Raw genomic sequence first — 26,397 nt, 5'->3', positions numbered from 1 at the left:
GTAGCATTTGTTTGTTACTGAAAAATACCACTGATATACAACGTTTCCACTACGCAGTATTTTTTAGAGTTTTCATTTAAAATTAGCCGAACTCCAAATATGCAGGTAATTGTAAAAAATATTAGTTTTGAAACCCATCAATTGTCTTTTAAAGCAATATGTAGTTTATATAGCTTTAGATTCCTTTTTTTGCGGTATAATCTAGAAAAATACGTTTTTTTAATGACGTTGAGGTGGAAAAACATTTATTTTGGAAAATTTAAAAAGTGTTTACGTTCCGTTACAAAATAAACAAAACTGTAGCAAAATACGCGTCATTATGTGAGCTGGTGCACACTTACACGACTTACATACATATCATATCCATACATGTTTATCAATACATTTATTGTAAAATTATTTCGTTAGTTGTTTCAATTGCCTTTTGCGTGATATCACCAAAGTAGTAGTATTCCATCCGTTTCTCCAAAGTTCCTTTAGCACAGTGTGTATATGTTACTTCTAAATTTTTGGGTTTTTCGTTTTCAATTTTCCTTCATTTCCTGTTTGTAGTTGTCGTAGAGCTTACAGCTAGCATTATAATAGGTTTTACTGCCTCAGTAGCATATACAATATAGTGTGGGCTTTATAAAATATTGTTAGTGGCTCAGTTTAAGTGATAGCTTCGTGTGCAGATCCGAGTGCCAGTGTCAAGTGTTCTTTGCATCCTCCTTCTCAAGTCGCAGCATTTTACAAATCTGTTTTTAGTTACTTTACTCCTTTTTAAATCACAATCACTTTCGTGTGTTAGTTGTGTGTGCGCAAACTAAGAGGGAAAATAACTCAAAATAAAGAATACAAGTCAACTGAATGGGTTTTAGCTTGTTTATTACAAAATCATAATTAAACGAAGGGGCTACATGGCGTAGCGAATAATTAAATGATGCATGGGCGTGCGTGCAGTTCAATAATCTTTTCAATTCATTACAAATACGATAATAAATTAAGCTTAAATGGTTTTTTATGGATAGTTCTTTGAAGTCGTTAAGTACTGTCAGAAATCATAACAGTGGGGACAAGACATCTGTCTCAGCTATTGGCTTTTTTCGAATGTTAAACTCGCATAAAGTAATCGTGCGCGCACCTAAACTACAAATTACAAAAACTATATTTGTATACATATTCTACAATATATGTATATACCGTAATTGTTAGGTTCTGCTTTCAGTGTGTATACAAGATCAGTAATTACCGGATACCTTGACCGGGCTTCCAAATCCGGTCATTCATACACTCCATTCTCTGTTATTGTTTGTTTTTCGGCATCCATTTGGATTGGTGTCTTCCAATTCCAAGATCACTTTATATCCTAGGCAATCTTACATTTAATCGCGGGTATAAATCGATTCGAACGCAGTTCAGTGTTGCAAAAAATTAGGAACGAAAACGAGTTTTGTAGTTGTGTCTGTGTGTTTCATAAACTGGATAACAAATGCGTTTGCAAATAGGCGCCAGGGCTGTGTGTCTGTGTGGCCTTTAACTCTGTGGACTAAGGTGAACAACAATATAATCAAATTATACAAAAAATAATAATAATTCAAGGGGTCCTGTGACGGCCTGGCGGAAAGAAATGCAGTCAATATGCAAGATTCGCTGCAATTCACATAATACAATCTACAAGATTCGCTGCAGTTGGTTACAATTTCAGTTGTGTGTGTGTGCGATCAATGCGCGTGCTGGTAAGATCCAGCTCCGGCCGTTCCCGTAGTGCCGAACACGCTCATCAGATCGCCCTCGTAGAGGGCAATCAGTAGCATTATCCCCACTCCGCTCAGCATGCCCAAAATCTGCAGCAGAAACTGGCCCAGCGACTTGTGCGAGGCCGAGATCTCGGGCATCTGCAAGATGAACCAGAAAAAGTTAAAATCTATTGCTAAAGAACTGCTCCAACCACTTACCATGTCGACCAGGGCAATGTAGATGAACAGACCCGCTGCCACGGCAAACATCCATTGGGCGACGTCCTGCGACTGGCCAAAGGCAATGCCGAAGATCATGCCGATAAAGCTGAGGACGCCTGTTAACAAGTTGTAGTAGACGGCCGACTTCACGGACATGCCGGCCTTCATCAGGATGGCAAAGTCGCCCAGCTCGTGCGGTAGCTCGTGGCAGAATACAGCCAACGAGGTGGAGAAGCCACCGGCTATGTTCTCAGCAAAGGCTGCGCCTATGGCCATTCCGTCAGTGAAGTTGTGCAGCCCGTCGCCCATAATTATCATCCAGGCAACGGCGCTCAGCGTTTCCGGCGGCGAGTGGACGTGTCCGTGGCGATGGCTATGGCCATGGTGAGAGGACTCGTGTTCCCGCAGTATCACAGTCACATGATCGTTCCGCCCGTCCGTCTCCTTGGCGCTGTTCGTAGCATACACTGCATTACCGTCCAGATCGGTCACGATGGTGTTGTTGTCCTGCCCCTCCTGCTGCTGGTGGCTGTTGTGCTTGTGATTGTGGTGGTTCATCTCCACGCAGTTCGAGTGCAGCGTGGAGAGCAGGGACTCGGCGGCGGCGGCCATGTCGCCGGAGCCGTCATGATCGACCACACCGTTGCGGAGCTCCGAAGCGGAGGCAGCATCTCCGCCGGCACCTGCCGTCGTGCTCACGCCATCGCCGGGCAAATGCATCCACTCGCTCTGCTTGTTGTTCATGGTGATCTCGTCGTAGCAGTATGGATACGAACTGTACTTCTGCTTGCAGATCTTGTCCCCGGCCACCGAGTTGTTTACCGAAGAGTCGGGATCCCGCATCACCTTTGCCCGTGACGGCTTCTTCGTCTCCTTCTTCTCAACGCTCTTGCGCCACTCCGAGATCATGGTGAGCGCGTGCTCTGTGACGTAAAAGAAGATGATGCCGGCCAGGCAGCCCAGCCCCTTCATGATCATGCCCCGTTCATCCTGGCCTGCCAGTGACTATCAGCAAAAAGAAAAAGGAATTTAACGTTAGTCATGAGTGTCTAGGGAAAGCCGGGGGGAGGGAATTATCTCTACTCACATGGGGCAGCAAGTGCAGCAGGGCATCGCCGGTCATCGTACCCACGGCCAGTGACACCAGATACTGGATTATGTACTTGTAGTACCTGGAGCCCATAAACGGTATTATGGCCACTCCTACCAGGCCGAGTAGGCCGCAGGCAAACACCGAAATGAAGGCATAGACCCACACTGCAAAAAAAAAAAATTGGGATATATATTTAATGCTAAGTAAAAAAAGATGGCATCGAACTCACCGTAGAAGATGTCCTTGTCCTTCTCAGATTCCAGCAGCTTTTCCGTTGTGTCGATGTCGAAGAGAACCGCCGGCTCTATACAGCCGCCGCTCTGCGATTTCAGCTCATGCAGGAGAACGGGGCACAGGTGCAGGAGATCCTTTTCGCTGAGCGTAAAGTTCTGGGCCTTCTCGCCAAGCGGGTGGGTGTGGTTGTTAAGCAGGGATGTGCATGCGACATTGGAGTTGCTGCCATTATTGTTTAACGTGCAGTTGTTTAGCTGCTGCTCATGTTCGTGATCCTCCTCGTCCTCGTCGTGGTCATGATGGTGATCGTGAGGCTGGACATGGTGCACAAGGCGACTAGCTGGCACGCACTGTGGATGGAATAAAAAGAGTGATTACAATTAAGTTCGATTAATAGGAATTCCCAGAAGAGAGGCCAACTTACAGTTCCTTCTGTTCCCACTCCACTGACCAGCGATGGGAGACTGAGCTGCTGGAGTAGACCTTCGAAGCCGCTGCTGTCCATTTCCTTGCTCTGGACCATCAGCTTCTCCAGATAGTACTGGGTAAGCTGCGGGAGGCGGGAGTCGGAATCGCCATGGCCATGGTCGTGGCCAGCGTGGCGCTTTTGTCTCCTCGAGGGCGGGCTGATGCTGTAGTTGAGGGTGTCGTCGTCGCCAGCAACGGAACGTTGCTGCCGCCGATCGGTGGTTTCACTGGAGGGACTCGGGCTCTTGTAGACTCTGGCATTTAGCGGCAGCTCTTCACTGTGCACCATCACCATGGCCGGGCCCAAGAGGCTCTCGACATGATCCTGGCAGTGCAGGCGGTGTGCGCAGAGCAGGCACACCACACAAACAGCCATAATGTGACGCGCCATCTTCCAACGCGTCTGCTTCCGCTGCTTCCACTTGCACTCCTTCGACTAAGGTAAGAACTCTCTCTCAGACTCTCTCGTAGTTTCGGGCTTTTACTGTCCAGCGATCATTATATATCCGCCAGTCAGTTAGTCTTCAATTTGCGCGCCTATATGGATCTGAAATGGATCAACAAATTCAGCGGGTATTATTAAATAATGAAAACAAGTACAAGTACAGTGAGAACACCAACACATACAAGTCTGATCTGATTAAAAATGGCTTATGGAGCGCTCCACTGTCAGAACCTCGTCAACATCCCACATCCCACACTCACTGGGCCCGCGTTCCGCTGTGAGGCACTTACAAAAGCCAGTTACCCATACCCATACCCATTGCATAACCAAAATAGTCAGCGAACCAAAGCGGAAGTTCAAGATCGTTCGTTGGTGGATCGGATCGACACCTCCAAATATAGAGCCCAGCGACCGCAGACCACAAGCACAGAACAGCAGAGTGGATTCAGGTGGCCCAAGATCGCCATAAATGGGGAGTTTCGCTGCATTTGCTTGCGAGTGGTAAACAAAGACATGTTCTGTTTTTGGCAAGGGGGATATAGATCATTTCATACATTAATTACCAAGAGCAATCGAAAAAGTTTAAAGCAAAGATTAATTAGCTTTTATCTTCAATTTTTGTAATATTTAATTATTAAAATCGTATTATTTGTAGAAGGATCACTGCAATTAAATCCACTTTGAAGACTTTAGACTTTTATCAATTTGTTAAATTTCCTAAAACCGTCTTGCCTTAACATTCCTTTGTCTTATCAAATCATTTTACTTTTCAAATCACACAAAGTTTACAATCACATTTCGCTTTATCTATCTGATTATCAACAGTCATTTCTCTAATAGATAGATAGTAGTTACATAACTCTAACATCTTTACTACAATCAACTAACGGTGGTTAACTAGTTTCGGCTCCCGGTTGGGAGCTAAAGTCGCCAGCGATTCCATGCGGCTTCTTCGACGCGGTGACGGCGAATGGCACGCGCCAAAAGATTTCAGCAAGAAAATAGCTGCAATTTCCCACCACAAACTGAAAATTACTTTGTTATTGTTATCCGATGAGAGGATAGTGGTGGCTCTAACTACTTGTTGTTGCTAGAGTGGGCGCGCTTGGGACTCAGACAATTTTGCAATTGCGCATTAATGCCACAAACTTGGGCAGTTAGTTCAACGGTCCTGCATTGAAATCCAATTTATTGATAAAACTTTGGCGAAAATTTACGACACTGGCAAGTACTAGTCGTGGGCGGTTGGGTTGGTTAGGTGTTCGGTTATCGACTTAATAAAAGCGAAAGCCAAGCACAATAATAATAGAAACGTCATTGTTGGTTTGCATAAAGGCGGGAAAGTCGGGAAGGCAAGGTAAAGGAAGGAGCGTAGCGTCAAGGTCGCAGGAAGTGGGCGGCTGTCATTGCACCCGTGCCGTGGCATTGAGAAGGACACGCGTCGCCATCGCTCCTCAAGGTGAACAGGGGTTGAGTGTCAAAGGTTGAGGTTGGCTTTGCACTTGTTGAGGAAATTAACTGACATCGCTGCGCGGCAATAAAAATCAATCAGCGAGGCAACTTCTGATTATTATTCGCCTGCAATTTTTATTGGGCATTTTCCAAATTTATATTCCCTAAATCAGATCAGGCCCAATTCATCGGCAAATATTCCCAATCAATCCCGCAAACTGAGTCAATTGGTCAAGTGCTGCCGCCATTGACTGACTGACTGACTGCTTTCATTCGTATTTTAGTTTTTGTTATCTCTTTTTATACTTTGTTGTTTGTAATCAAGCCTCATTTAAATTCTGTTCGCGTGATTTTAATGAAATCACTGGGAGAAAAATGTTTAACGAGTTCGGTTTTATGTCGCCCCCAATGCTAAACTTGTCACTAAACTCAAATGGAGGAGGAGCAGGCATCAATTAAATTCACTTTCATTGATTATAAATGTTTTGTAAAACGTATAAATAGCACTGATTGAGGTCGTACCCTGTTCGAAGAACCCTTTTCACGTGAGATATGACACTGCCCCGAACCGATCCACGATACGAACCACTGGCGAGCTTTGCACACGATTCGCAACTGAGCGGCGCGCGTCGCTTGCGGTTCGATTTATAAGCCAGTTTCATAGTTGGTTGATTGACGGTACATAAATATGTATGTACATACATACGTCTACGTCTGTATACATGTTACAAACATCTTATATCGCTATGTAGACACATTAAAGCGTGCCCACATCGAGGGCGTGGCTGATCGCGGACCATGGCCAGAAACAAGCGATGCCAACACTTAGAATTTGTTCTTTTAGTTGCACTTTTCTTGAGTTCTTTGTAAAGATCCATGTAACTTTAAGTTCAAATTTAAATTGGAATATATTCGACACATTTAAAGTTAGCTCCGGATATTAGTTTTTCATAAATAGAATTATATATATGTTAATTATAAGTACGCTCATATTAAATTGTAATTCTTAAACCCACCAATTTCCATAACTACGATATTCTCTACAGCTTTGAGAATCGCAATAAGCCTGTTCTTTGTATATTTATAATTAACAAACAAATACAAATACTTTTCTTATAATTTTTTTTAAATATAAACAACATATTGTTATCAATTCCTAGGAAATACCCTATGCTATGGTTATTTGTATTGAGCAATCATTACATATACATACTTGATTATAAGCTTTAGCAGCTGATGTTAAAAATACACACACATATGTATACATAGAATAAATATATATAAAAACCATGACACATAAAAATAAATAATTCAAACACTAAAGCTACTGAACTTTGTAAAAATGTAAACTATTTTCTATTAAAAACTAATTTTTTCTGGCTTGTCGAATACCTTTTTCTGACTCAACGCAACTGAAATAGATTTCGCCGAGTTAGCAAGCCTATATTTCACGTAGTATCCCCCAGCCTAAACAATCAGTAACACAACTGTTTATTGCCTCAGGCTTAATGCTGAGGGAATGGAAATGTTTTTCGCATAAGATCTTATTCTCCTAGACTGAAATTTAATCCCTTATGTAAACTCTGAAATCTTCTGCCTCGATTCTTGGACAGATATATAATGGTACGCATAATATCAACAGGTTTAAATTTCAGGTGCTACCTCGTCTGGTAAAATGCCAGAATATTCTAGGGAAATCTTAGGTGACTCAATATTATTGTATTTTACATGGTATCTCGGGTTCGTTCTGTAAAATGTAGGTCCTTAAGGCATTTTTCTGTTATCGATATTAAGTGAATTATTTTATATTTGTTAGAACCCATTTGGGAATAGTTGGCATAATCAATCTTAATATGGCGTTTTCGCTGAGACTGAAATTGAGTGAACTCAAATTTCCAAGAACCCATTTCACAAAAAAGTTTAGCTTGCAGTATACAAATTCCCCTGATATCTCCAGCATTGAATTTCAGGCACAGCCCTTATTGTGCAAAATTGTGAAATTCAAACATACAACATGAGTATGTACTCTAGAAACTCAATGCTGAGTCACCATAATTGTATTTCACATGAAATCTCCAGTTCAGTCAACATAATGTTTATTCTGCGAAATCAAGTTGCGCGTGGCGTGGAATGAACTCAATTTTCAGTGAACCCATTTCGCATAAGAAGTAGTCGGCATAATCAAATTTCGCATGATATCTTCTATACGAAACAGAAGACAAGTGATAAATGGGCTAAATGAGTCAATAAATTGAAATAAATTTCACGTGATATCTCGATTGTTTATTCTATCAAATTTTAGCAAGCCATGCTCGCATCATAGCATTTCGCAGGCGATCGCTCAAAGTACAAATGATAAATGGGTTCATAGTGATGAGTCATCTAATCAAATTAAACATGATATCTCCACGTTTGGAACCTTGGGAACCTCTAGGGTCCTGACTCGACACTATTAAATATCACATATTATCTCCATTTAACGACCTAAAAAGTGGCTCGCTAAGCTCCTCATACGATTTATGTATATACCCTTATGTACCTTGGGCTGACGCAATCTTTACTGCGTCGGCCTTAAATTTCACACAGACATCTACACTCAAGATATACTCGCTACCTGCCAAGCAATTTATCTTTTACCTGTGAATTTCATGTTGAGAACTCCAGTCAAACAACCTGCGAAAGATACCGACTACTTACAAACGTACATATATATTTATGTATCCGTAAAAGGAACGCTAGCACGCACATATTTTTGCATTATCTTTGTTCATTTTCGGTGAGCCAGGTAATCGCTGGCCCAAAGCTTAATGTGAAATTTCAGTAAAGTTTTGTTTTTCGAGAGATACGAAAAGACTAAGACCCTAGGCCATGTGACTACCACATGGAAGCCCCGTTCTGGAGGGTTAAATGCTCAGCGCTTCCGCGCTTGAACCCCGACTTTGCAGAGGTCGATCACGTCGGAGCGTTACGGATCTGATCGACTCCGGGACGAGGCTCTGACCTTGCCACGCTCACCGACTGCTGAATTACGTGGCTTGACTCGGGATTTTAATATGCGACAGCGCGGGCAACGCGACTGACACATAACTGATGTTGAAGGGCTGGCCATAGGCGATAAATAATTCATTCGGGGGCATTGGAACGATAGTAGTCGTATCGTAGTAAACTAAAGAATTGTTTGTTTTCCGTATATCATCATCTCTGGTTACGGCGCCAGGTTGCAATCCGTTTGTAATTGCATATTGCACTCGGCAAGTGGACATAGTGCATTGCAAATTGCAGTGCCTCATGAATAATTGATTCGGCGGTGTGTGGTCAATGTAGAATTTGCCGGCCGATAAGGATACTTCTGCCAGTCAGCAGCATTATCTATGATTCACCGCCCGCCGCCTCCCACACGTCTGAAAATAACAACGTGAAGAGCAGCCAAAAGTGCGAAAGAAACACATGTTGATATATGGGTCAGTGGCGATAACAGTGGCGGCTTCAACGAGAGGGGCTGGTTTTCCTTTCTAAGCTCCCTGGTAATCTATATAAAAAAGGATTTATATCTCGATCATTTTCGAAAGAATTTCATAAATTATTCATCACAAAATATTTATAAATAATTCTTGTAAGAATAAAACTAATCAAAAACTATAAGACTACCTTAAAACAGCCTTGCTCTCAATTGGCTTCCTATATTTGGCTGAAAACAGTTTTGACCCCTCTTCCGAAAATAGCTCCGATAACCGCGCCACTGGACCACCACTATGTGCTACCAAATCCTCTGATTTTGCGTAATTAGGCTTCCAATGATAGCGAGTGGAAATAACATTCGAATTTGTGCTAAATTATGTATCAAAAATGTTCATTGAGTATGAGTATGTATGCTCTAAAATAGCATAAAAACGTGCTGAATGCTTGTGTAGTTACGTGTGCATGTTGCCCTGCCTGAGTGTGTGTGTGTGAGCGGGTGTCAAAATCACTCGCACATGGAAATTTACCGCTATAAATATAACACGAGTGGGCGGCATAAGGGGCAGGGGGCGGATGGGGGGCCCGTCGCATGCATTTCCAATACTTAATCCAAAACTATCACGAACGTCAGTAATTAATATAGCGACTTCTAACTCACCCGTGGATTTACCGGACTGTTTAGCACATCACACACACGCACACGGCTGTATTTATCAATTCACAGAGTTGGTGAAGCGCGGGGATGGGATGGATGATGCTGCTGCTCCGGCGGACTGCACAACCGTATGGAGCCAATGCGGTGGGCGTGAATTAGAGGCGCGGTCGCGATAGCGCCGAATGTCAATTACGTTTCAGATTAACAGATTAACACAGAAATCCGGAGCGGAGCGGCAAAATTCGCACGGACTGCAGACGTCGGACGCCACCAATACCAACACGGCCACAATTACGCAAGGGGCGGGCCAACTGTAAACATTCTCCGTACACGAGGGGGGTTAAACATATGCCGCCGCTGCCATCTCACTTTCGCACGCACCGCCAACACAAAAAATCCGCAACTTAACAAATTTTTTTTTATAATAATAGCAGGCTATCGATAGGTGGTGCGGTTAGACTGGCCGTTCACGGGATTTCAAACGACTTTTTGGTATTTTTTAATTCGATACTTTTACATACCGATAGGTTCCAAGCCATCGAACTACAGTTTATGGCCGTATGACACAGTAATTATTACGAAAAAATTAATTTACACAGAAAGAACTTAATTTTTTCCTAAATTCCCAATAGTTTTTCAGTTTAAGAAACCAGCAAACATAAATTCTCATAGCATTGCTAATGCATTAAAACTTGCATTACAAGTGCCATAAGTTTCCTGTTCGCACTTGTGTAAATACCTATAACAGAAAAAATTGTTGAATTTTTTTCTGTATATTCATTCCAACCTAATAAAAATAAATCATTGCAGAAAAAGAATTATTTAAGCAAAATAATTTAATTTAAATCAAATTAATAAAAAATTAAGGCCTCTATTTGTTATAAATATTAAATAATTGTTCGTCACTATCGATGAGCTTCTGGTATATTTTTCTTGTACATTCCTTGGTAATGCGGTCATACTGTATAGGATATATCAAGTAGCCGTCTCTTTTGTTATCACAATTCGATTTGTTAATCGGCAAAAAACAACAAAACCGGGTTAGTGCATTTGGTCTTTTTTTTTCTTCAAAAATGAGCGATACCGAGCATTTGACAACGGGTAAGTATAGTTAAACACCATCTCAAGATCGAGTTAACAACATAAGTTACCTGCAGGCTCACCCAAACCCGTATTTCCGGACGACGGCATCTTGAAATTGTACTCGATGCGCTTTTGCCCCTATGCACACCGCGTGCACTTGGTGCTGGACGCCAAAAAGATACCGTATCACTCTATTTATATCAATCTTCGCGAGAAGCCCGAATGGTTCCCGCAGGTTAGCAGTTCCTCAAAGGTACCAGCTCTAGAGCTGGTTGCCGAACCGAAAAATAGCGTGCTGATTGAGTCGCTGATTATTTGCGACTACCTGGATGAGAAGTACCCAGAGGTGGCACCGTTGTACCCCAAGGATCCGCTGAAGAAGGCCCAGGAAAAGATTCTCGTCGTCCGCTTTGACCAGTTCATCAATGCCTTCTACAAACTAGTACTCCACGACAATCCCGCCTCTCTGGGCGACACCGATCTGTATGCCGGCCTCGAAACATACGAGGAGGAGCTAAAGCAGCGCGGCACAGAGTTCTTTGGCGGCACCGCACCTGGTATGCTGGACTACATGATCTGGCCCTGGTGCGAGCGCTTTTCCGCCTTAAAATTCAGCTTTGGCGACCATTTCGATTTAAGTCCGGAGCGCTTTGGAACACTGGTGCGTTTAAGAAGTTTCTAAACCTATTCCTGACTTATTAAGACCTGTTTTGCAGCTTAAGTGGCGCGACTTGATGCTCAAGGATCGGGCTGTAAAGTGCTTCTATTTGGATGGAAAAATCCACGCCAAGTACATGGCATCTCGTCGTGCTGGCACTGCCGACTACAATATGCTCTAGTAAGTTTTTTACCTGTATAAATGCAAAACCTGTTTCATTATCTTTTTATTTTAGCCATGCCGCAAAGCGTGCAAGGTTGGAATAATCAGTATCAGGGGCAATATTGCACCAACACCCAGTTGTACATATGGAAAACCTATTGTGATAGCAAAATACATTTACTGGAGCTGCTTACCTTTTCTTGAAAACGAATATTTTTAACAAAAGCAATTGATTACGTTACATTTCCCTTTGCAATTTCTTTTAAAATATAATAAAATGTACATTGAAAAATCAAATAAAAGGTTAGCGATCGCATAATTAAATTTCAACGTCTTGGCATATCGCTTGGGATGTCGATAACGATAGGCACTTAATCGCAGCGCTGATGCTGTTATGACACTACTTCATTAATTGCGGTCTCATTAAAAATCGGGCAAAGCATAGGGTTTTACTTGAAAAAATTTGGTAAAATAATATGTTTTCAGAGACCGAGGTTCATCAGCAGCTAGCTGTATTAATTAATTTCGTGTTAATTATTAACTTTGTATGCATTACATAAAAAATAAATTTAAAATTAAAATTAAATATAAATGCAGGAAGACTTCGGCGAGGTCTTTAAAAAAGCATAGTTATAAATTGCGACCTTTGTAATTGTTTACATTTTTAAATCGTGTAAAGTAAGCTCTAATTAATGAGCCTGTGTCATACCAGCATAACATATCTTGAAAATAGCCATACAAAAAACGGCCAAAGTGACGCACACCTGCTAGTATAAAAGCGATTCCGAATTCCCATTTGCTTTACTCGTTTGAAAGCAGCGCTCTACACCATTTCTCGCCTTAAAAACTTTATTAAAATCGTCAACGGAATGGCCCTGCCGCAGAAGCACTTTAAACGAGGTGAGCAGCAGCGGGAGCACCTGAAGGTCACCGGGATAGTGACGGGGCAAATAGTTGGCCACTGATTCCATAGTTTTATCTGCAAGCATCACGGGGAGCGGAAATTCCGCGCCTAGCCTCGCAGATAGACATTTAATTTTGGCAGAGGAACAGTGGAAACTTTCCGTTAACGCTGACGTCAAAGCCCACTCATTCATGAACCACTCACGTCCATGCCCATTCCAACAGGTTCGCCCAAGCCGGAACTGCCGGAGGACGGCGTCCTGCGCTACTACACGATGCGCTTCTGCCCGTACTCGCAGCGCGTCGGCCTGGTGCTGGCCGCCAAGAAGATACCGCACCACACGGTGTACATCGATCTCAACGAGAAGCCGGAGTGGTACAGCGACTACAGTCCGCTGGGCAAGGTGCCGGCCATCCAGCTGCCCCATTTGCCGGGCCAGCCGGCCCTGGTGGAGTCGCTGGTGATCGCCGAGTACCTGGACGAGCAGTACCCCGGCGATGGGTCACTCTTCCCCAAGGATCCGCTACAGAAGGCGCTAGACCGAATCCTTATTGAGCGTCTGGCCCCGGCTGTCAGTGCCATCTACCCGGTGTTCTTCACCAAAGATCCTCCCGGAGATGCCATCAAGAACTTCGAGACGGCGCTGGATGTGTTCGAGCAAGAAATCACCAAGCGGGGCACTCCATATTTTGGCGGCGACAAGATCGCCATTGTGGATTACATGATCTGGCCCTGGTTCGAGAGATTCCCTGCCCTCCAGTACACCCTGGAGCCCAAGTACGAGCTGGACGCAAAGCGCTACGCTAATCTGCTCAAGTGGCGCAACCTAGTGGCCGAGGATGAGGCCGTCAAGGCCACGGCCCTGGATGCCCGCATCCATGCCAAGTTCATGCGCACGCGCCACGAGGCCAAGCCCAACTACGATGTTGCCTTCGAGCCCTTGTAGGAAGCGTAAGATGAAGTTCTGGCCAGGATTAGTCAGGAGGAATTAAGATACTTAAATTTGGATTGTGAAACCGCTTAGCGGGAGAAATTAAACATTAAACATACATATATATATATTTAAATACCTTTCGTTTGCACCTCCATCTGGGCCTGGGTTGGGCATATATATCTATTGATTATTCTCTGATTAAACATCTCGTCTTGGCATTGCAGGTTCCACCAGACCCGAGCTCCCCGAGGACGGCGTCCTGCGCTTCTTCTCCATGGGTTTCTGTCCCTTCAGCCACCGCGTTCACCTCCTGCTGACCCTTAAGAAGATCCCCCATCACAAGATCTACATCGACTTGATTGAGAAGCCGGAGTGGTACAACGACTTCAGCCCGCTGGGCAAGGTGCCTGCCGTGCAACTCACGCACCTGGAGGATCAGCCGACCCTCGTGGAATCGCTCGTCATTGCTGAGTACTTGGATGAGCAATATCCGAGCCCTCGTCTGTTCCCCACCGATCCGCTGCAGAAGGCGCTGGACAAGATTTTGATCGAACGCTTTGCGTCAGTGGTCAGCGCCGTTTACCCGGTACTGACATGCAATCCCAATGCACCTGCAGATGCTCTCAAGAAGTTTGAGAACGCCTTGGATGTGTTTGAACAGGAGCTAGCCAGGAGGGGAACTCCCTACTTGGCATCGTCGACTGCATGATCTGGCCGTGGTTCGAACGCTTTCCCAGCATGAAAATAAACACACCGCAAAAGTACGAGCTGGATGCCAAGAGGTTTGCCAAGCTGGTATGTAGGAAATCGACAACCTAGAGGAGATTTCCTAACCCAAGACCTTATCATCATTCTAGCTAAAGTGGCGCGATTTGGTGGCCCAAGACGAAGCCGTAAAGAAGACCGCTCTGGATGTTCAGCTGCATGCCGAGTTCCAGAAATCCAAGACCCTAGGAAAGCCCCAGTACGATATAGCCTTCAAGGGCCATCTGTAGGGTTGCCAAAATCAAAGCTCTGTGATAGTTTTTGGACTGCATTTAAGGGAATCGATCCGATCTATTTTATTTACTTCACGCTAAGTGTCCAAATAAACTGAGTGCTTAATCAGGCCTCCTTCACCAGCAAATTGTAGTTGGGCTGGCCGGCGCTGCGCGTGCGCAGAAACTCCGCCTGCACCTCGGCCTCCATGTAGAAGGCCATCACAGCCTGATCCCGCTTCATTCGCTCCAGCCACAGCGTCTGGTTGAAGATTTTCTTTAAGACCTGACTTAAGCATGGAGAAGATTTAACTCACCAGCCGCGGGAAGCGCTGCTCATCGTAGTTGTATTCTTCGCCCCGTTGCAGCTTCAGCAGCTCCAGGCGCTCGCACCACGGCCAGATCATGTAGTCTAGAATGCCCGTCTGCTCGCCTCCGAAGAACTCTGTCCCCCGACGGCTCAACTCCCGCTCGTAGGTGTCCAGACCGCTCCAGAAGGGCTCCAGTTCGCCGCCGTCCGAGGCCCTAAAGAAGGCACCCAGCACCGCTCCGAAGCGCTCGATCAGCAGCTTCTCCTGCACCTTCTTGAGGGGATCTCGCGGATAGAGTGGTCGCAACGGATACTGCTCGTCCAGGTACTCGCAGATCAGCAGCGACTCTGTAAGCACTGGCGGTCCGGGCTCGCGCACAATTTCCAGAGCCGGCACCTTGCCCTGTGGATTCTTGTCCAGCAGCCACTCGGGCTTCTCTGTGAGATTGATGTAGATGCTGTGGTACGGAATCTGCTTGGCGTCCAGCACTAGGTGCACACGCTGGGCGAACGGGCAGAAGCGCATGGAGTAGAGGCGCAGGATTCCGTCCTCGGGCACATCCGGCGTTGGAGAGCCTGCGGGTCGGGGATTATCTCTACTTCCTTCCGTTGATCTGAATATCCACACCTACCTTTAGCCAAATGCCTGCCGTTGCTCATGTTGTGCGTGCTCGGTTCTGGAGAAACAAGTGATGACAGTGGCTGCCAGCGGAGTGATATATAAAGAGCCGCTGGCTGCCCTTCGGCGGCGACTTCTGTTACCTGGCCTGAACTTGGCGGCCGGGCAACCTTTGCGGCTGACACACATAGCCAGCCGGATGGATACAGTGTTGCTTGTGGAGCTTTGGACTCTAAGATAGAAATTTTGTATACAACATTATGGGGTTCCGTGGATCAAGTGATAAAATATACTCTTTGCTGATATTTTTAACTTGCAGGAAATTCGATTCGGAAAAAGGAGATGGGAAAATAATTGGAAACAAGTCTAACAAGACTTTAAACAAGTTCAAGTTATCAATTATAATATTGCTTCTTCATCATAATGTAATAAATAGTTGAGAAGAAATATCCATGTTTTCTACTAGAGAATTCTTCAGGCTAACCTCTACTTTTCCATAACTTTTGGTTGTTTTCTAAATCAAATTACTTTGTAAAATATATTTATATTAACGGTCTAAAAACTATTAAACAGTATTTAGAGCACCATTGATTTAATATATTAAAAACAATTTCCAAAGTAGGCAATTATAGACCGAATATATTAAAAATTACGTCTTTCTCAGTTGTAAAAGTTTGTTGATACTTTTGGTTAGAGCTTTACTGAATTTGAAATCTATGGCTATTCTTATAAATAATATTAGAGAAAAACAAATATTTGTATTATTTTAGCCAATTTTTAAATACTTTTATTTGTTATTTTCTGTTTTTCTTTTTTAAGTTTTGTTTCCCATTTTTTCTTTTTTAATATTTTATTTTCTTACTTCATTTTAAAAACTTGAGTTGAAAAGTTGAGACTACATATTTGTTTGATCTAAGCCAGCAGATCGTAGCTGGCATTGCCGGCCTGGCGGCCACGCCAGAATTCTTGGTGCTGCTCGGGAGTGGCGTAGAAGCCCTTGACTGCCTCATCCTCCTTTAGAAGGAAAATCAACTGGGCCATCTTAGCGAATCGCTTCTCGTCAAAAGTGTAGTTGTCTTTTAGCAGATACTCAATTAATGCCAGGCGCTCTAGCCAGGGCCAGATCATGTAGTCCACGAAGCCAGGATTGTCGCCGCCGAAGAAGCTAGTACCACGCTTGGTCAGCTCCTCTTCGAAGATGTCGAGGGCAGTCCAGAAGTCATCCAGGCCAGTATTTTGCATTAATATCTTAATAAAGGCATTGGTGATACCGTTGAAGCGCTCTAGCAAAATCTTGTCCTGGGCCCGCTTCAGTGCGTCCTTGGACAGGAGCGGGTTTTGCGAATACTTGTCGTCCAAATACTCGGCAATGATCAGCGACTCGATGAGCGAGGGCTGGCCCTTTTCCGTCACCACATGCAGAGCAGGAACCTTCAGCAGCGGGCTCACCTCCCCCAGCCACTCCGGCTTCTCGATAGGATTGATGAATACGGTGTGGTAGTCCAGCTTCTTGGCATTCAGCATGAGATGGGCCCTGTGGGCATAGGGACAGAAGCGCATCGAGTAGAGACGAAGGACTCCATCATCGGGCAGAACGGGCTTGGCAGAGCCTAAAAAAAGTTCATTTATTAGTGAGACTTCCAGAAAGCCGATAAGCCAAACATTTAACTGATATTAACTAATTTTTAGGGGTTAATATTATGGTTAGTCTAACTTTGTTTTATATAGAAAAGACATGGAAAAGTGGATGAAATTGAAATCAATAGTATTGATCCATTTAAATATTCTTTAAATTAGGTTAATTCTTTGACAAGCAAGTCCTTGAGACTGTCTGTCGTTTTTCCCATCAAAATTATGAAAAAAAAATCCATATCCATATCCATATCGAAATATCCATAAAAATCCATTTGTTTGACTGGGGGGGACTTAATCTTCCAAGGAGTGCTAAAAAAATCGATACAGTTTTTGAATCTATGAAATATGATAATCTTTTTAATGGAATTAAAAACTATAGTTATTATAAAGTCATAAATTCGAAACTGGCCTTTCGACCACGATATGCAAATATCTATAGCAAACGTCAACGTTATAATGGGTTTTGTTTAGAATTTTTCATCATGCTCTCAATTATATTTTCAATTTCTGTTCTACCAATTACTTGTTTTATATTAATACTTTTTTCTCGTTCTTCTTTGTACTAAAATTTAAATTCTGACTGTCAAAATGTGTAAAATTACCGGGTGGAGTGTTGGGGAGCTAGTTTTGGTACCTTCTCTTACCATTGAGAACAGGTCCACTTCTCTTACCTTTGGCCAAATGCTTTCCAGAGCTCATAGTTACTGAAGCAAACGAGAAAAGTAAAATGCACTTAATAAACTCGACGTCGGAGTTGAGACTAATTTTTCTCTTAGACGGCACTCTGTATTTATAAAGCTCGTGAGTAATTGCACGAGCTTTTCAGAATATGACTTAGTTATTGCGGTTCTTCGATATCGCTTTTAAAAAACTATTTTTCATCGTAGTATTTATTTGAAATACTGAGACCGTTTTGTTCTATTTTTTGAATTTTTTTGGGTTTGGAAAGAAACCGTTTTTCTGCATTGTTTTACATGTTATACACAAATTTGCTGACTTCCATATGCCCACAATAGGAGCATAATTTAAAAAAAAAAACTTCCAAAAGTATTCAGTGGATTAAATTTTCAGTTTACAGGTGTAGAATTTTGTAGTATACTTTTGGTCCCAGCTTGTCTTGATTTTATACTGGTTCGTTATAATTAATCTGAAAAAGGCAAATATTTATATTTATTTAAGCAATTTTATATATTATTTTTATATTATATTTATATTCTCTTTTTTATTAATTTTTTAAATATTATTATTTTCTATAGTTTTCTTTTTGTTCATTTTTTTCAATTAAAATCTTCAGTTATAAAGTTGAGCCTAGACATTTAAGATTTTTGTCTAAGCCAGCAGATCGTAGCTGGCATTGCCGGCCTTGCGGGTGCGCCAGAATTCCTGGTGCTGCTCGGGAGTAGCGTAGAAGCCTTTGACCGCCTCATCCTCCTTCAGAAGGGTAATCAACTGGGCCACCTTAGGGAATCGCTTCTCATCGAAGTTGTAGTTGTCCTTCAGAACATACTCAATCACTGGCAGGCGCTCCAGCCAGGGCCAGATCATGTAGTCTACGAAGCCGGGCTTGTCACCGCCAAAGAAGCGAGTGCCCCGCTTGATCAGCTCCTGTTCGAAGATGTCCAGTGCAGTCCAGAAGTCATCTAGGCCGGTGTTTTGCAACAAGATCTTCATAAAGGCATTGGTTATGCCGTTGAAGCGCTCTAGCAAAATCTTGTCCTGGGCCCGCTTCAGTGCATCCTTGGGCAGGAGTGGGTTCTGCGGATACTTCTCGTCCAAATACTCGGCAATGATCAGCGACTCGATGAGCGAGGGCTGGCCCTTCTCCGCCACCACCTGCAGAGCAGGAACCTTCAGCAGCGGGCTCACCTCCACCAGCCACTCTGGCTTCTCGGTTAGATTTATGAATACGGTGTGGTAATCCACCTTTTTGGCATTCAGCACGAGATGGGCACGCTGGGCGTAGGGACAGAAGCGCATAGAGTAGAGACGGAGGACTCCATCATCGGGCAGAACGGGCTTGGCAGAGCCTGAAAATGTGCATTAATGAGTGGAATTTCCAGAAGCCGATAAGAGTTTCATAAACAACGCGGATCGAAAAAATATTCTTTGTGATTCGGCAAGAGCCTTATCTTTTCAGCAAACAGAGACCCCCTTCAGGACCTGTCTCTGTAAATACCATATAGCAAGTCATACGCTTAAGTTTGATAGAGCCAGACGCGATATGGCAAACATTTAACTGATATGTTATCATTTTTAACGGGTAAATATTATGGTTCGTCGATCTTTGTATTATAGTTCATGGATGAGTGGTGCAAATTGGAGTACGAAGATCTTTTCAATGATTCTCATTATTAAAAGTTGGTTAGCCCTTAAGCCATTAAAATGTTAAAATGTAACAACTTTAAAACTAAAAAAATAGAGCTACAAAAATCGATATACATATGTAGTTTTGTTATCCATGAAAAAATTGTCTAAAGCTATTTAAATACCATTTTTAAATGCAGTGAACTTTTGTTATTTTTCAACGAGTTGACATATGTATAGCATTTTTGTGTAGCATTTTTTAAATTTTTTAATAAATTTCGAAATCCGAGTTATTAAGAAGCCATTAAATCGAGACTGTTCCTTTACAAACGTCAAGGTTATAATTGATTTTTGTTAGCAGTCCCATCATGCTGTGATTCACACAAATTAATAATTTATAAAATTTCTGTTCTACCAATTACTTGTTTTTGTTTGTTTGTTTGCACTAAAAATCGAAGTTAATATGCAGAAATGTGTAAAATGGCCCGGCGGAATGTTGGGGAACTTGTTTTGGCTAAACAAATAGACTGATGAAACGAGCTCTTCCCTTACCACTGGACAGCACATCCACTTCTCTTACCTTTGGCCAAATGCTTTCCAGAGCTCATGGTTGTACGGAATTCAAGCGTAGGAGAAAATAAAATTCACTTAATTGTTGAAGCCAACTCGACGTTGGTGTTCAGACTAACTTTTCTCTTCGATGGCGCTCTGTATTTATAAAGCTAGCGAGCAATCGCACGAGCTTTTCGGAACATGACTCTTAGTTCTGGAGGCTCTTTGATATCGCCTTTAAAAACGATTTCTCATCGTAGTCGTTTATTTGGAATTAAAACGCTCTTGCTACATATTCGATTTGTTGGTTTGTTTTTTTTTGGGGAAGAAACAGTTTTCTTCGCGCATTGTTTTACAAGTTACATCTACTTAGTTTTTTAATAATCACGCCTGCTTGTAAATATATTTAGTATATAGTATATTGTATATTGTATTTGTTTTTACATGGTTGGGGAGAGTTTTTTAATTGAACTTCCAACTACTACACACACATCTAGAGATTTAAGTTTATAAACATTTCGCAAAAAGTTTCAATCGGCGGACTTTCAAATCGAACTTAATCTATGTACAAATACTTCTCGAAACTTCTGTATTGATGATTCCACATATATATAAAAAGAATATAAAAAACGTTCAACAAATTCGCTGACCGCATATGCCCGCGATAGGAGCATACGAAACACAGTAGTTATCAGTTATTACATTCAAAAATTAGCAGCAGGTGACAATGTTGGATAGTAGAAAGGGATGATTATTGTTTTTCGATGCACCTGAATAGTGATTCGTTATCAAAATCGAGAAATATCTCTGTCTCTCTGTTGGTCCTACGAATGGAATGGTTTCGGTTTTAATCAACAATAGATAAATAAAGGTATTTTAAGGGAATCAGAGCTACGTTTGAGTTTAAATTTTACAATGTCCTGCAGGGAAAATGATTTCAGTTATCCTCCTTCGTATCAATTGCGCGCTGGTACAGTAATTACATGTTGGTTTACTGGGGAATAATATGGCTAAAACTAGGTACATCCATACATTTAAAAAAAAAACACTCTACACAGTTGAGTTAAATCTTGTTTTCCTTTCGTTTTCGAAAAAGGTGTCCCTTACACTTAGGTTTGTTTTGTTTTTGTTTTGCATCGTTGCCTGACGATTCCGATTCTAAGAGTTTCGTTTACAGTTTCGTTAATTTTTTTGCGATTTTTGTATTTTGCTTGTTGCTCTCTATAAAATATGCAAACTGGTTGCATTTTGATCACGGTTCTTGCTGTTGCCTTAAAAACATCCTCCTTGTTTTTGATTACGACTGGAACGACTTGAATTTATCGAACAAAATGGTGTCTTGATGTGGCTCACTGTGCCCCTTTGATCCCGGGATCGTGTGGCGAGTGTTGGTGGTGCTGGTGGTCATCCTTAGGAGCTCGATGATGAGGTGGCGGCTGCCTCTGAAGGTCCCGGAGAGGTGGAGGTTGCAGCTGAAGCTGCCACATCGACGTTGTTGCTCCTGTTGAGCAGCATCGACCGCGTGGGGTTGGTGGTGGAGCTGGGATACTTTGGCTGCATTTGGCTGGTGGACACTGTGGAAGAGCTGCTGGTGGCCGGCTGCTGCTGCTGCTGCTGCTGCTGCTGGCTGCAAATGAACAGAGTTCATCAGAGTGCCTTAGGTGACCTTAGGACACACACCCCTTCTGCTCGCCATCCTTCTTGCTGTTGAACATGGCCAGCTCGATCTCGGTGTGCTGGCTGTTCATGTGGCGCACCCACTCCGCGGGCGTTTCGAAGGCACTGTGGGGGTGGATGAGAATTATTAACGGAATTCTTCGGGAAACGTTCTCTGGAATCAACTTACGTGGAGCACAAATCGCAGAGCAGCGTGACATGATCGTGATCCATGTTGTTTTCTTGTTGCTGCAAAAGGGAGTAATATAAGGTTCAAGTTATAAAATGACGGCTTACTATATAAATTTTATTAAACTCTGATGACTATAATTATTAGTAACAATAACATTAAAATTTCTTATACCAGCAATCACTTGAGATCCCTTTTAAAAGGTGGCAAGTTTTGGACAGCTTTATAAGAAATTCTTATTGTTTCTGTAGACTCACCGAGACGCGGCGTCGCTTCTTTGGCACATAGGTTTTCAAGGCTCTCAGGGCGAGATTGCTAGAGTTTCCGGAGGCGCTCGGAGCACTGCCACTGGCACTGGGCCCCAGCAAATTGGACCCCGCTCCGCCCGCCGGATCGCTGGCATGGGTACCCAGATGTCGTACCAACATCTTGGTGTCCTCAAATGACTTCTGGCAGATCTCGCAAACCAGCAGTTGCTTGAAGTTGTTATAGTCGCGCAGCGTGTGCTCCTCGGAGTCCTCTGAGGGCGTGCCCCTATCCCGGTTCACCTCCATCTTAACGGCGCTTATCTTGAAGTCCAGCGGCTGTTTTGGCGACACCAGCGGGCCCTCCTCGAGGTTGTTGTTGTTGGCACTGGACGCATTGGGTGGGTTTGTGCTCCAGTCGGTCGGCTCCTGCTTAATGGTGAGGAAGTTGTGGCCATGTCGATGGGTTGGCGGCGCCTGTTGAGGTGGTGCTGGTGGTGGTGGTGGGGTGGCAGCCAGACGGGAGGGCACCACGTGCTCGAAATGTGGCGGTGGTGCCTCGTAGTAGTCGCGAGCTTTCGGAGATTGCAAAATTATATTAGTATTTGATAAGGTTATAGATTATATAGACTCACATCTCTCGCAGGCACTTTCCCTTCGAAGACGTCGCTCGAAGACCAGCCCCACCTCGTTACGCTCGCGCAACGCCTGCTCCTCGTACTCCGTGCGCCGCAAACTGGTCTCCGATTGCTCCGTGCTGGGGCCAGGGGCCATGGGACAACTGCTGCAACCCACCTCCGTGCATATGGATATGGGCTGGGAGGCTGAGGCACCTGCTGCTATAGTTCCTCCACCACCGCCGCCGCCACCGGCGGTTGTCGACGATGAAGTTGGAGGCGGTGGATGTGCTTGCGGCTCCACTTGCCCGGGGCCCGCAAAGCAGCACTTGTCCTCCGGATCGATGGCCACCTCCTTGTTGACCGAGATGCCCAGCTTGCTGCTGCTGGCCACTGTGAGGAGGCCTGTGTGGGCAGCCATCTTTGGTGACTTGATGATCACGGGACTGTCCTTGGGCATCACGGAGGCGCCCAGTCCGCGGAACTGCTGCTGCTGATGGTGGTGACTCAGGTGGTTGTGGTGTGACGACAGGTGGTGGTGGTGTTCCAGTGCAAAGCGTGTGGATCCTCCCGGTTTGCTGGAATAATGATCTGAAATGGGCGGCGGCGGTGGAGGAGGCGGCAGGGCAGCAGAACGCGTGCCATTCGACATGTACATGGCGCTCGCCTCCCGCGAGTGCAGGTGCCCGCCCAGGGTGTGGTGCGAGGTGGACACGACGGAGCCGCCGCCGTTGGAAGCGCTGGTGCGGCACAGGCCGCGGATCTTAAGAATCTCGCCGCCACGCAGCACCTCGTTGAGTATATCGTTGGAAACTGTGGCCTCGCCGCTGTACATGTACTGCACCAGGATCTGAATGGCCCGATGGCTGAGATCTGGCGGCAGGACGACGTACAGCACGCCATTAGGAGCGGTAATCGGTGCTGTTTCGAACATGGTGGCAAAAAACTGAGACGAAGCACTCAGGATGAACTTGTGGGCCGAGATGCCAACCGTGGGTATGTCCGAGGGGATGCCGCTGCTGTTGTAGGAGCTGTAAAGGACCACATCGGCAAACTTTTCATTTCTGGAAAGAAATTACACCGTTAGTTTATTGAATTGTTGTATGTACATATTTTATATATTTTAAGTATTTGCGTTTGTTTTACTTTATATTTTATGACTAAAATATCAAAAATTATTAAAATCAAAGCTTAACGGAGCGCATAAGCTCATAAATACAAATATAACAATTTTTCTTAAAACTTAAGGTTATTAAATAATAATTAAAACACAACTAGGGAAACATTTGCACTTTCTATGGTAAATAAAAACTAAAATTAATATTTATAATCTTTCAAAAATATGCCTATAAGCAGAATTTAAAGAATCTTGCATTCCAAATTTTAAGTTTTATACCTTTGGCGAATTAAAAAAATTGTATTCACTATTAAATAAAAAATTAAATTATTTAATTCATGTGTTTATACTCACTTGTATAGCGTTGCAATGGAAGAGTTTAGATAGGACAGGTGGGAGTCCCACTTGAGGTGATAGTTTTCGGCGGCCATCTCTGCGGCGGACAGCGCCTGGTCAATGAGAAAATCAATAAATAAATCAATAAGTGCCGCCAGACTGTGAAGTAACAGATACAAACAATGTTTAAATGCTTGAACATGTGTACATTTATCCCTGAAGAAGACATAAATATGTTTATCCACATACATACATACTAAACATATATATCCTATTAAAGCTATAGAATAATTAAGTACTATGAAGAAATTCAAAATCTATTTATTGCTGGATGCAAAACTGCCATATACTTTTATTTATTGGTCAATTAATTTTAAATAAAATATTTTACAGATTTCTAACGGATAGATTGTATGATTTTTTTATATTATTTTAAGTAAATATATACAGATTGGCAAACTTTAGTAGTTTAGATATAAAATTGAGCCAAATTATTTTTTTATATTTTTTTTTTTTCGGAAGGGTATTAAAACTTCGGCTGACGGAACGTATCCTTTTCTCTAGTTTATTTTAGTATTTTTCCTAAAGCTTGATGGCAAGTTCTAATGGTAGAGCAACGGTCACTCTAAAGTCTTGTTTACTCACAACATAAATCTTTATTGAACATTTTTCTTTGATTCTTTTCAATTTATATTAGTGAAATGTGGGACTTTAACATACGCCTAATTGAGCTGGTCCGCGCCAATCCCAATCTCTACGAGCGGGAACTGCGGAGCACGCCCTACGACACGAATAAGAAGCGGAAGACGGAAATCTGGCGCAGCATTTCCGCTTCTCTGAAAACGGATGGTAAACAATTGAGTTTTTTTTTATTTCCTCAAATTCCCAATGTACTTTCGGTTAGTTAATACCTGCATTAGCACATGGAATCATCTGGTGGCCAAGCTGCGTCGGGAGTCTGAGAAAGAGAAGGCGGGAGGCGCTGGCTCCGATTGGAGTCTTCTGCCCCACATGCGCTTCCTGCAGCAGCCGCACCATGCCGGAAACCACCGCAGTGTAGTAGACACTAATTGGCAGTCTCTGAAACCCCAGTCGCCCATTGAGGAGGTCCACAACGAGGAGGATCCGTTACAAGAGGCCATGGATGAGCAGTTGGCCAGTGCAGGAGCAGCAGCACCGGCACAGCCGCTTCCACCAGCGGCTAATCATGCCCCAGCAGCACCACCTCCAACCGCTGCCCCAGTGAGCGCAGAACTGCTAAAGCGGATTGAGGCGCTGCTCGAGGGATTGGGGGATGCGAACCGGGTCAAGGCGGAGAAAAGGATTCTGGCCTATCTCTGCAAATGTAACCTGCGCGCCCTCAACGAAGAGCAAATTGATGATATAATTATTTAGTGAGGTAATAACTGCAATGGTGTTCAGGAGCGTTAATTCACTATCATTTACAAAGTTGTTTTTACTTAATTTCGATATTTTAAATGTAATTTATTTTAGGTTTAAAGACATCTTTGTACATTTAGCATTTCTAATAATTACATTCAATAAGAAACTTTAGTTGGAACTGCACAAAATGTTATATACAAGAAATACGTTTCGTTACTTGAAAATTAATCAATTTTAAAAGAGTTAGCTTGTTAAAATTTCATAAATTAGAAAAAATATTGCCACTACTGTCTAAGATTTTACCTTGAAAAATATATACTTTATTAACGTTTCCAATGTCTAAATCGAACAAAAGGTTCATTAAAATTAAACAAAGAATATTTGTGATTGTAAACCTTAGCAAATGTTTTTGTTATAAGCTAATTTATATTTCATTTCAAATAAATAGCTGAAACAACATTAAAACAAATGAGTTGTTCTCTAATTCTCTAAAAAAAACTTCAAGTATTAATAGTTTAGTTTTTCCAATATTTAATTTGATTCCAAGAATTAAAACTTATCAATTAAACCGGATGTAATGTTATAATGTCAGGAGCTACAACACATCTGAAGGCACAAATCCATTGGCTTAGCTGGATGGATGGACTGGCGCGGGGCAGGCGACAGAAAATCGAATTTAGCCACGCCAAAAACTCCTACTATATATGACGCAGCAGCTGCTGCTAGTGCTGCTGGTAACTGGTCAAAAAAAGAAGAGTCAAAGAGTGCGCGCGCAAGCAATAACATGTCCAATATCCACGTCTGGATCGGCTTCGGCGGGGAGGCGGGCGGGCGACGACGCCAAAACAAGCATTTAGTTTATTAATTTGAGGACTCCCAAAGGGGGGAACAAAAACATAACGAGCGAGGAGCAGAGCAGAGCGGAGCGTCGTGCACCCTTAACGACTGCCGCCACCCCGAAAATCACCC

At 43.3% G+C, this 26,397-nt stretch overlaps 8 protein-coding genes and 1 pseudogene across 11 annotated transcripts; 4 read left to right on the top strand and 5 right to left on the bottom strand.

Annotated features, from left to right (window-relative positions):
- Positions 1-850: 850 nt before the first annotated feature.
- On the bottom strand, positions 851-10,185 carry foi (solute carrier family 39 fear-of-intimacy). Of its 2 annotated transcripts, none has more exons than XM_017170924.3 (6): positions 9,750-10,185; positions 3,692-4,282; positions 3,263-3,617; positions 3,028-3,197; positions 1,938-2,945; positions 851-1,877 (listed from the first exon to the last, which is right to left on the bottom strand). In XM_017170924.3, exons 2-6 carry the CDS (start codon positions 4,124-4,126, stop codon positions 1,704-1,706), a joined length of 2,142 nt encoding a protein of 713 aa, XP_017026413.1. In that variant the 5' UTR covers positions 4,127-4,282; positions 9,750-10,185; the 3' UTR covers positions 851-1,703. The 2 variants fall into 2 exon arrangements, with proteins under 2 accessions (XP_017026413.1, XP_017026414.1); XM_017170925.3 differs by lacking the exon at positions 9,750-10,185 and adding an exon at positions 6,155-6,241.
- Positions 10,186-10,698: 513 nt separating this feature from the next.
- On the top strand, positions 10,699-11,973 carry GstO1 (Glutathione S transferase O1). Of its 2 annotated transcripts, XM_017170800.2 has the most exons (4): positions 10,699-10,847; positions 10,904-11,490; positions 11,546-11,667; positions 11,723-11,973. In XM_017170800.2, the coding sequence occupies exons 1-4, from the start codon at positions 10,820-10,822 to the stop codon at positions 11,751-11,753; spliced, it is 768 nt and encodes a 255-aa protein (XP_017026289.1). In that variant the 5' UTR covers positions 10,699-10,819; the 3' UTR covers positions 11,754-11,973. The 2 variants fall into 2 exon arrangements, with proteins under 2 accessions (XP_017026289.1, XP_017026290.1); XM_017170801.2 differs by lacking the exon at positions 11,723-11,973 and having other exon boundaries at positions 11,546-11,668.
- Positions 11,974-12,392: 419 nt separating this feature from the next.
- LOC108077557 (pyrimidodiazepine synthase) lies at positions 12,393-13,620 on the top strand. Its single transcript, XM_017170950.3, has 2 exons — positions 12,393-12,549; positions 12,778-13,620. Exons 1-2 carry the CDS (start codon positions 12,519-12,521, stop codon positions 13,497-13,499), a joined length of 753 nt encoding a protein of 250 aa, XP_017026439.1. The 5' UTR covers positions 12,393-12,518; the 3' UTR covers positions 13,500-13,620.
- On the top strand, positions 13,510-14,538 carry LOC108077559 (pyrimidodiazepine synthase-like; annotated as a pseudogene).
- Positions 14,539-14,575: 37 nt separating this feature from the next.
- On the bottom strand, positions 14,576-15,598 carry se (sepia). Its single transcript, XM_017170951.2, has 3 exons — positions 15,407-15,598; positions 14,782-15,350; positions 14,576-14,726 (listed from the first exon to the last, which is right to left on the bottom strand). Exons 1-3 carry the CDS (start codon positions 15,432-15,434, stop codon positions 14,592-14,594), a joined length of 732 nt encoding a protein of 243 aa, XP_017026440.1. The 5' UTR covers positions 15,435-15,598; the 3' UTR covers positions 14,576-14,591.
- Positions 15,599-16,148: 550 nt separating this feature from the next.
- LOC108077483 (pyrimidodiazepine synthase) lies at positions 16,149-17,828 on the bottom strand. Its single transcript, XM_017170805.3, has 2 exons — positions 17,700-17,828; positions 16,149-17,003 (listed from the first exon to the last, which is right to left on the bottom strand). Exons 1-2 carry the CDS (start codon positions 17,725-17,727, stop codon positions 16,306-16,308), a joined length of 726 nt encoding a protein of 241 aa, XP_017026294.1. The 5' UTR covers positions 17,728-17,828; the 3' UTR covers positions 16,149-16,305.
- A 398-nt stretch (positions 17,829-18,226) lies between these two features.
- LOC108077517 (pyrimidodiazepine synthase-like) lies at positions 18,227-20,032 on the bottom strand. Of its 2 annotated transcripts, none has more exons than XM_070285422.1 (2): positions 19,755-19,772; positions 18,227-19,055 (listed from the first exon to the last, which is right to left on the bottom strand). In XM_070285422.1, the coding sequence occupies exon 2, from the start codon at positions 19,003-19,005 to the stop codon at positions 18,358-18,360; it is 648 nt and encodes a 215-aa protein (XP_070141523.1). In that variant the 5' UTR covers positions 19,006-19,055; positions 19,755-19,772; the 3' UTR covers positions 18,227-18,357. The 2 variants fall into 2 exon arrangements, with proteins under 2 accessions (XP_070141523.1, XP_017026369.1); XM_017170880.3 differs by lacking the exon at positions 19,755-19,772 and adding an exon at positions 19,913-20,032 and having other exon boundaries at positions 18,229-19,055.
- Positions 20,033-20,942: 910 nt separating this feature from the next.
- Positions 20,943-24,158, bottom strand: LOC108077516 (broad-complex core protein isoforms 1/2/3/4/5). The gene is made up of 6 exons (XM_017170879.2): positions 24,064-24,158; positions 22,611-23,656; positions 21,988-22,550; positions 21,731-21,789; positions 21,565-21,666; positions 20,943-21,511 (listed from the first exon to the last, which is right to left on the bottom strand). Exons 1-6 carry the CDS (start codon positions 24,138-24,140, stop codon positions 21,295-21,297), a joined length of 2,064 nt encoding a protein of 687 aa, XP_017026368.1. The 5' UTR covers positions 24,141-24,158; the 3' UTR covers positions 20,943-21,294.
- A 500-nt stretch (positions 24,159-24,658) lies between these two features.
- On the top strand, positions 24,659-25,897 carry LOC108077518 (uncharacterized). Its single transcript, XM_017170881.2, has 2 exons — positions 24,659-24,894; positions 24,950-25,897. The coding sequence occupies exons 1-2, from the start codon at positions 24,747-24,749 to the stop codon at positions 25,438-25,440; spliced, it is 639 nt and encodes a 212-aa protein (XP_017026370.1). The 5' UTR covers positions 24,659-24,746; the 3' UTR covers positions 25,441-25,897.
- Positions 25,898-26,397: the final 500 nt, after the last annotated feature.

The sequence above is a fragment of the Drosophila kikkawai genome, chromosome 3L (assembly GCF_030179895.1).
Source record: "Drosophila kikkawai strain 14028-0561.14 chromosome 3L, DkikHiC1v2, whole genome shotgun sequence".
NCBI classification, from domain to species: domain Eukaryota; kingdom Metazoa; phylum Arthropoda; class Insecta; order Diptera; family Drosophilidae; genus Drosophila; species Drosophila kikkawai.
Note: the sequence above shows the minus strand (reverse complement) of the source record. Positions and strands in the feature narration are given on the sequence as shown.

What these genes read in the sequence shown, in the direction of transcription:
- foi (XM_017170924.3), bottom strand. Translation starts at nt 4,126, where the DNA reads ATGGCGCGTCACATTATGGCTGTTTGTGTGGTGTGCCTGCTCTGCGCA. An exon ending in GAGTGGGAACAGAAGGAACT is followed by an intron (nt 3,618 to 3,691) that starts GTAAGTTGGCCT and finishes TTCCATCCACAG; the next exon opens with TGCGTGCCAGCTAGTCGCCT. An exon ending in GGACAAGGACATCTTCTACG is followed by an intron (nt 3,198 to 3,262) that starts GTGAGTTCGATG and finishes TTTTTTTTGCAG; the next exon opens with TGTGGGTCTATGCCTTCATT.
- GstO1 (XM_017170800.2), top strand. Translation starts at nt 10,820, where the DNA reads ATGAGCGATACCGAGCATTTGACAACGG. An exon ending in TACCGAGCATTTGACAACGG is followed by an intron (nt 10,848 to 10,903) that starts GTAAGTATAGTT and finishes AGTTACCTGCAG; the next exon opens with GCTCACCCAAACCCGTATTT. An exon ending in GCCGACTACAATATGCTCTA is followed by an intron (nt 11,668 to 11,722) that starts GTAAGTTTTTTA and finishes TTTTTATTTTAG; the next exon opens with CCATGCCGCAAAGCGTGCAA.
- LOC108077557 (XM_017170950.3), top strand. Translation starts at nt 12,519, where the DNA reads ATGGCCCTGCCGCAGAAGCACTTTAAACGAG. An exon ending in GCAGAAGCACTTTAAACGAG is followed by an intron (nt 12,550 to 12,777) that starts GTGAGCAGCAGC and finishes CCATTCCAACAG; the next exon opens with GTTCGCCCAAGCCGGAACTG.
- se (XM_017170951.2), bottom strand. Translation starts at nt 15,434, where the DNA reads ATGAGCAACGGCAGGCATTTGGCTAAAG. An exon ending in CGGCAGGCATTTGGCTAAAG is followed by an intron (nt 15,351 to 15,406) that starts GTAGGTGTGGAT and finishes CCCGACCCGCAG; the next exon opens with GCTCTCCAACGCCGGATGTG. An exon ending in AGCAGCGCTTCCCGCGGCTG is followed by an intron (nt 14,727 to 14,781) that starts GTGAGTTAAATC and finishes ATCTTCAACCAG; the next exon opens with ACGCTGTGGCTGGAGCGAAT.
- LOC108077483 (XM_017170805.3), bottom strand. Translation starts at nt 17,727, where the DNA reads ATGAGCTCTGGAAAGCATTTGGCCAAAG. An exon ending in TGGAAAGCATTTGGCCAAAG is followed by an intron (nt 17,004 to 17,699) that starts GTAAGAGAAGTG and finishes AACTTTTTTTAG; the next exon opens with GCTCTGCCAAGCCCGTTCTG.
- LOC108077517 (XM_017170880.3), bottom strand. Translation starts at nt 19,940, where the DNA reads ATGAGCTCTGGAAAGCATTTGGCCAAAG. An exon ending in TGGAAAGCATTTGGCCAAAG is followed by an intron (nt 19,056 to 19,912) that starts GTAAGAGAAGTG and finishes GCACATTTTCAG; the next exon opens with GCTCTGCCAAGCCCGTTCTG.
- LOC108077516 (XM_017170879.2), bottom strand. Translation starts at nt 24,140, where the DNA reads ATGGCCGCCGAAAACTATCACCTCAAGTGGGACTCCCACCTGTCCTAT. An exon ending in AGAAGCGACGCCGCGTCTCG is followed by an intron (nt 21,790 to 21,987) that starts GTGAGTCTACAG and finishes TCCCTTTTGCAG; the next exon opens with CAACAAGAAAACAACATGGA. An exon ending in CTCTGCGATTTGTGCTCCAC is followed by an intron (nt 21,667 to 21,730) that starts GTAAGTTGATTC and finishes CCACCCCCACAG; the next exon opens with TGCCTTCGAAACGCCCGCGG.
- LOC108077518 (XM_017170881.2), top strand. Translation starts at nt 24,747, where the DNA reads ATGTGGGACTTTAACATACGCCTAATTGAGCTGGTCCGCGCCAATCCC. An exon ending in CGCTTCTCTGAAAACGGATG is followed by an intron (nt 24,895 to 24,949) that starts GTAAACAATTGA and finishes ACTTTCGGTTAG; the next exon opens with TTAATACCTGCATTAGCACA.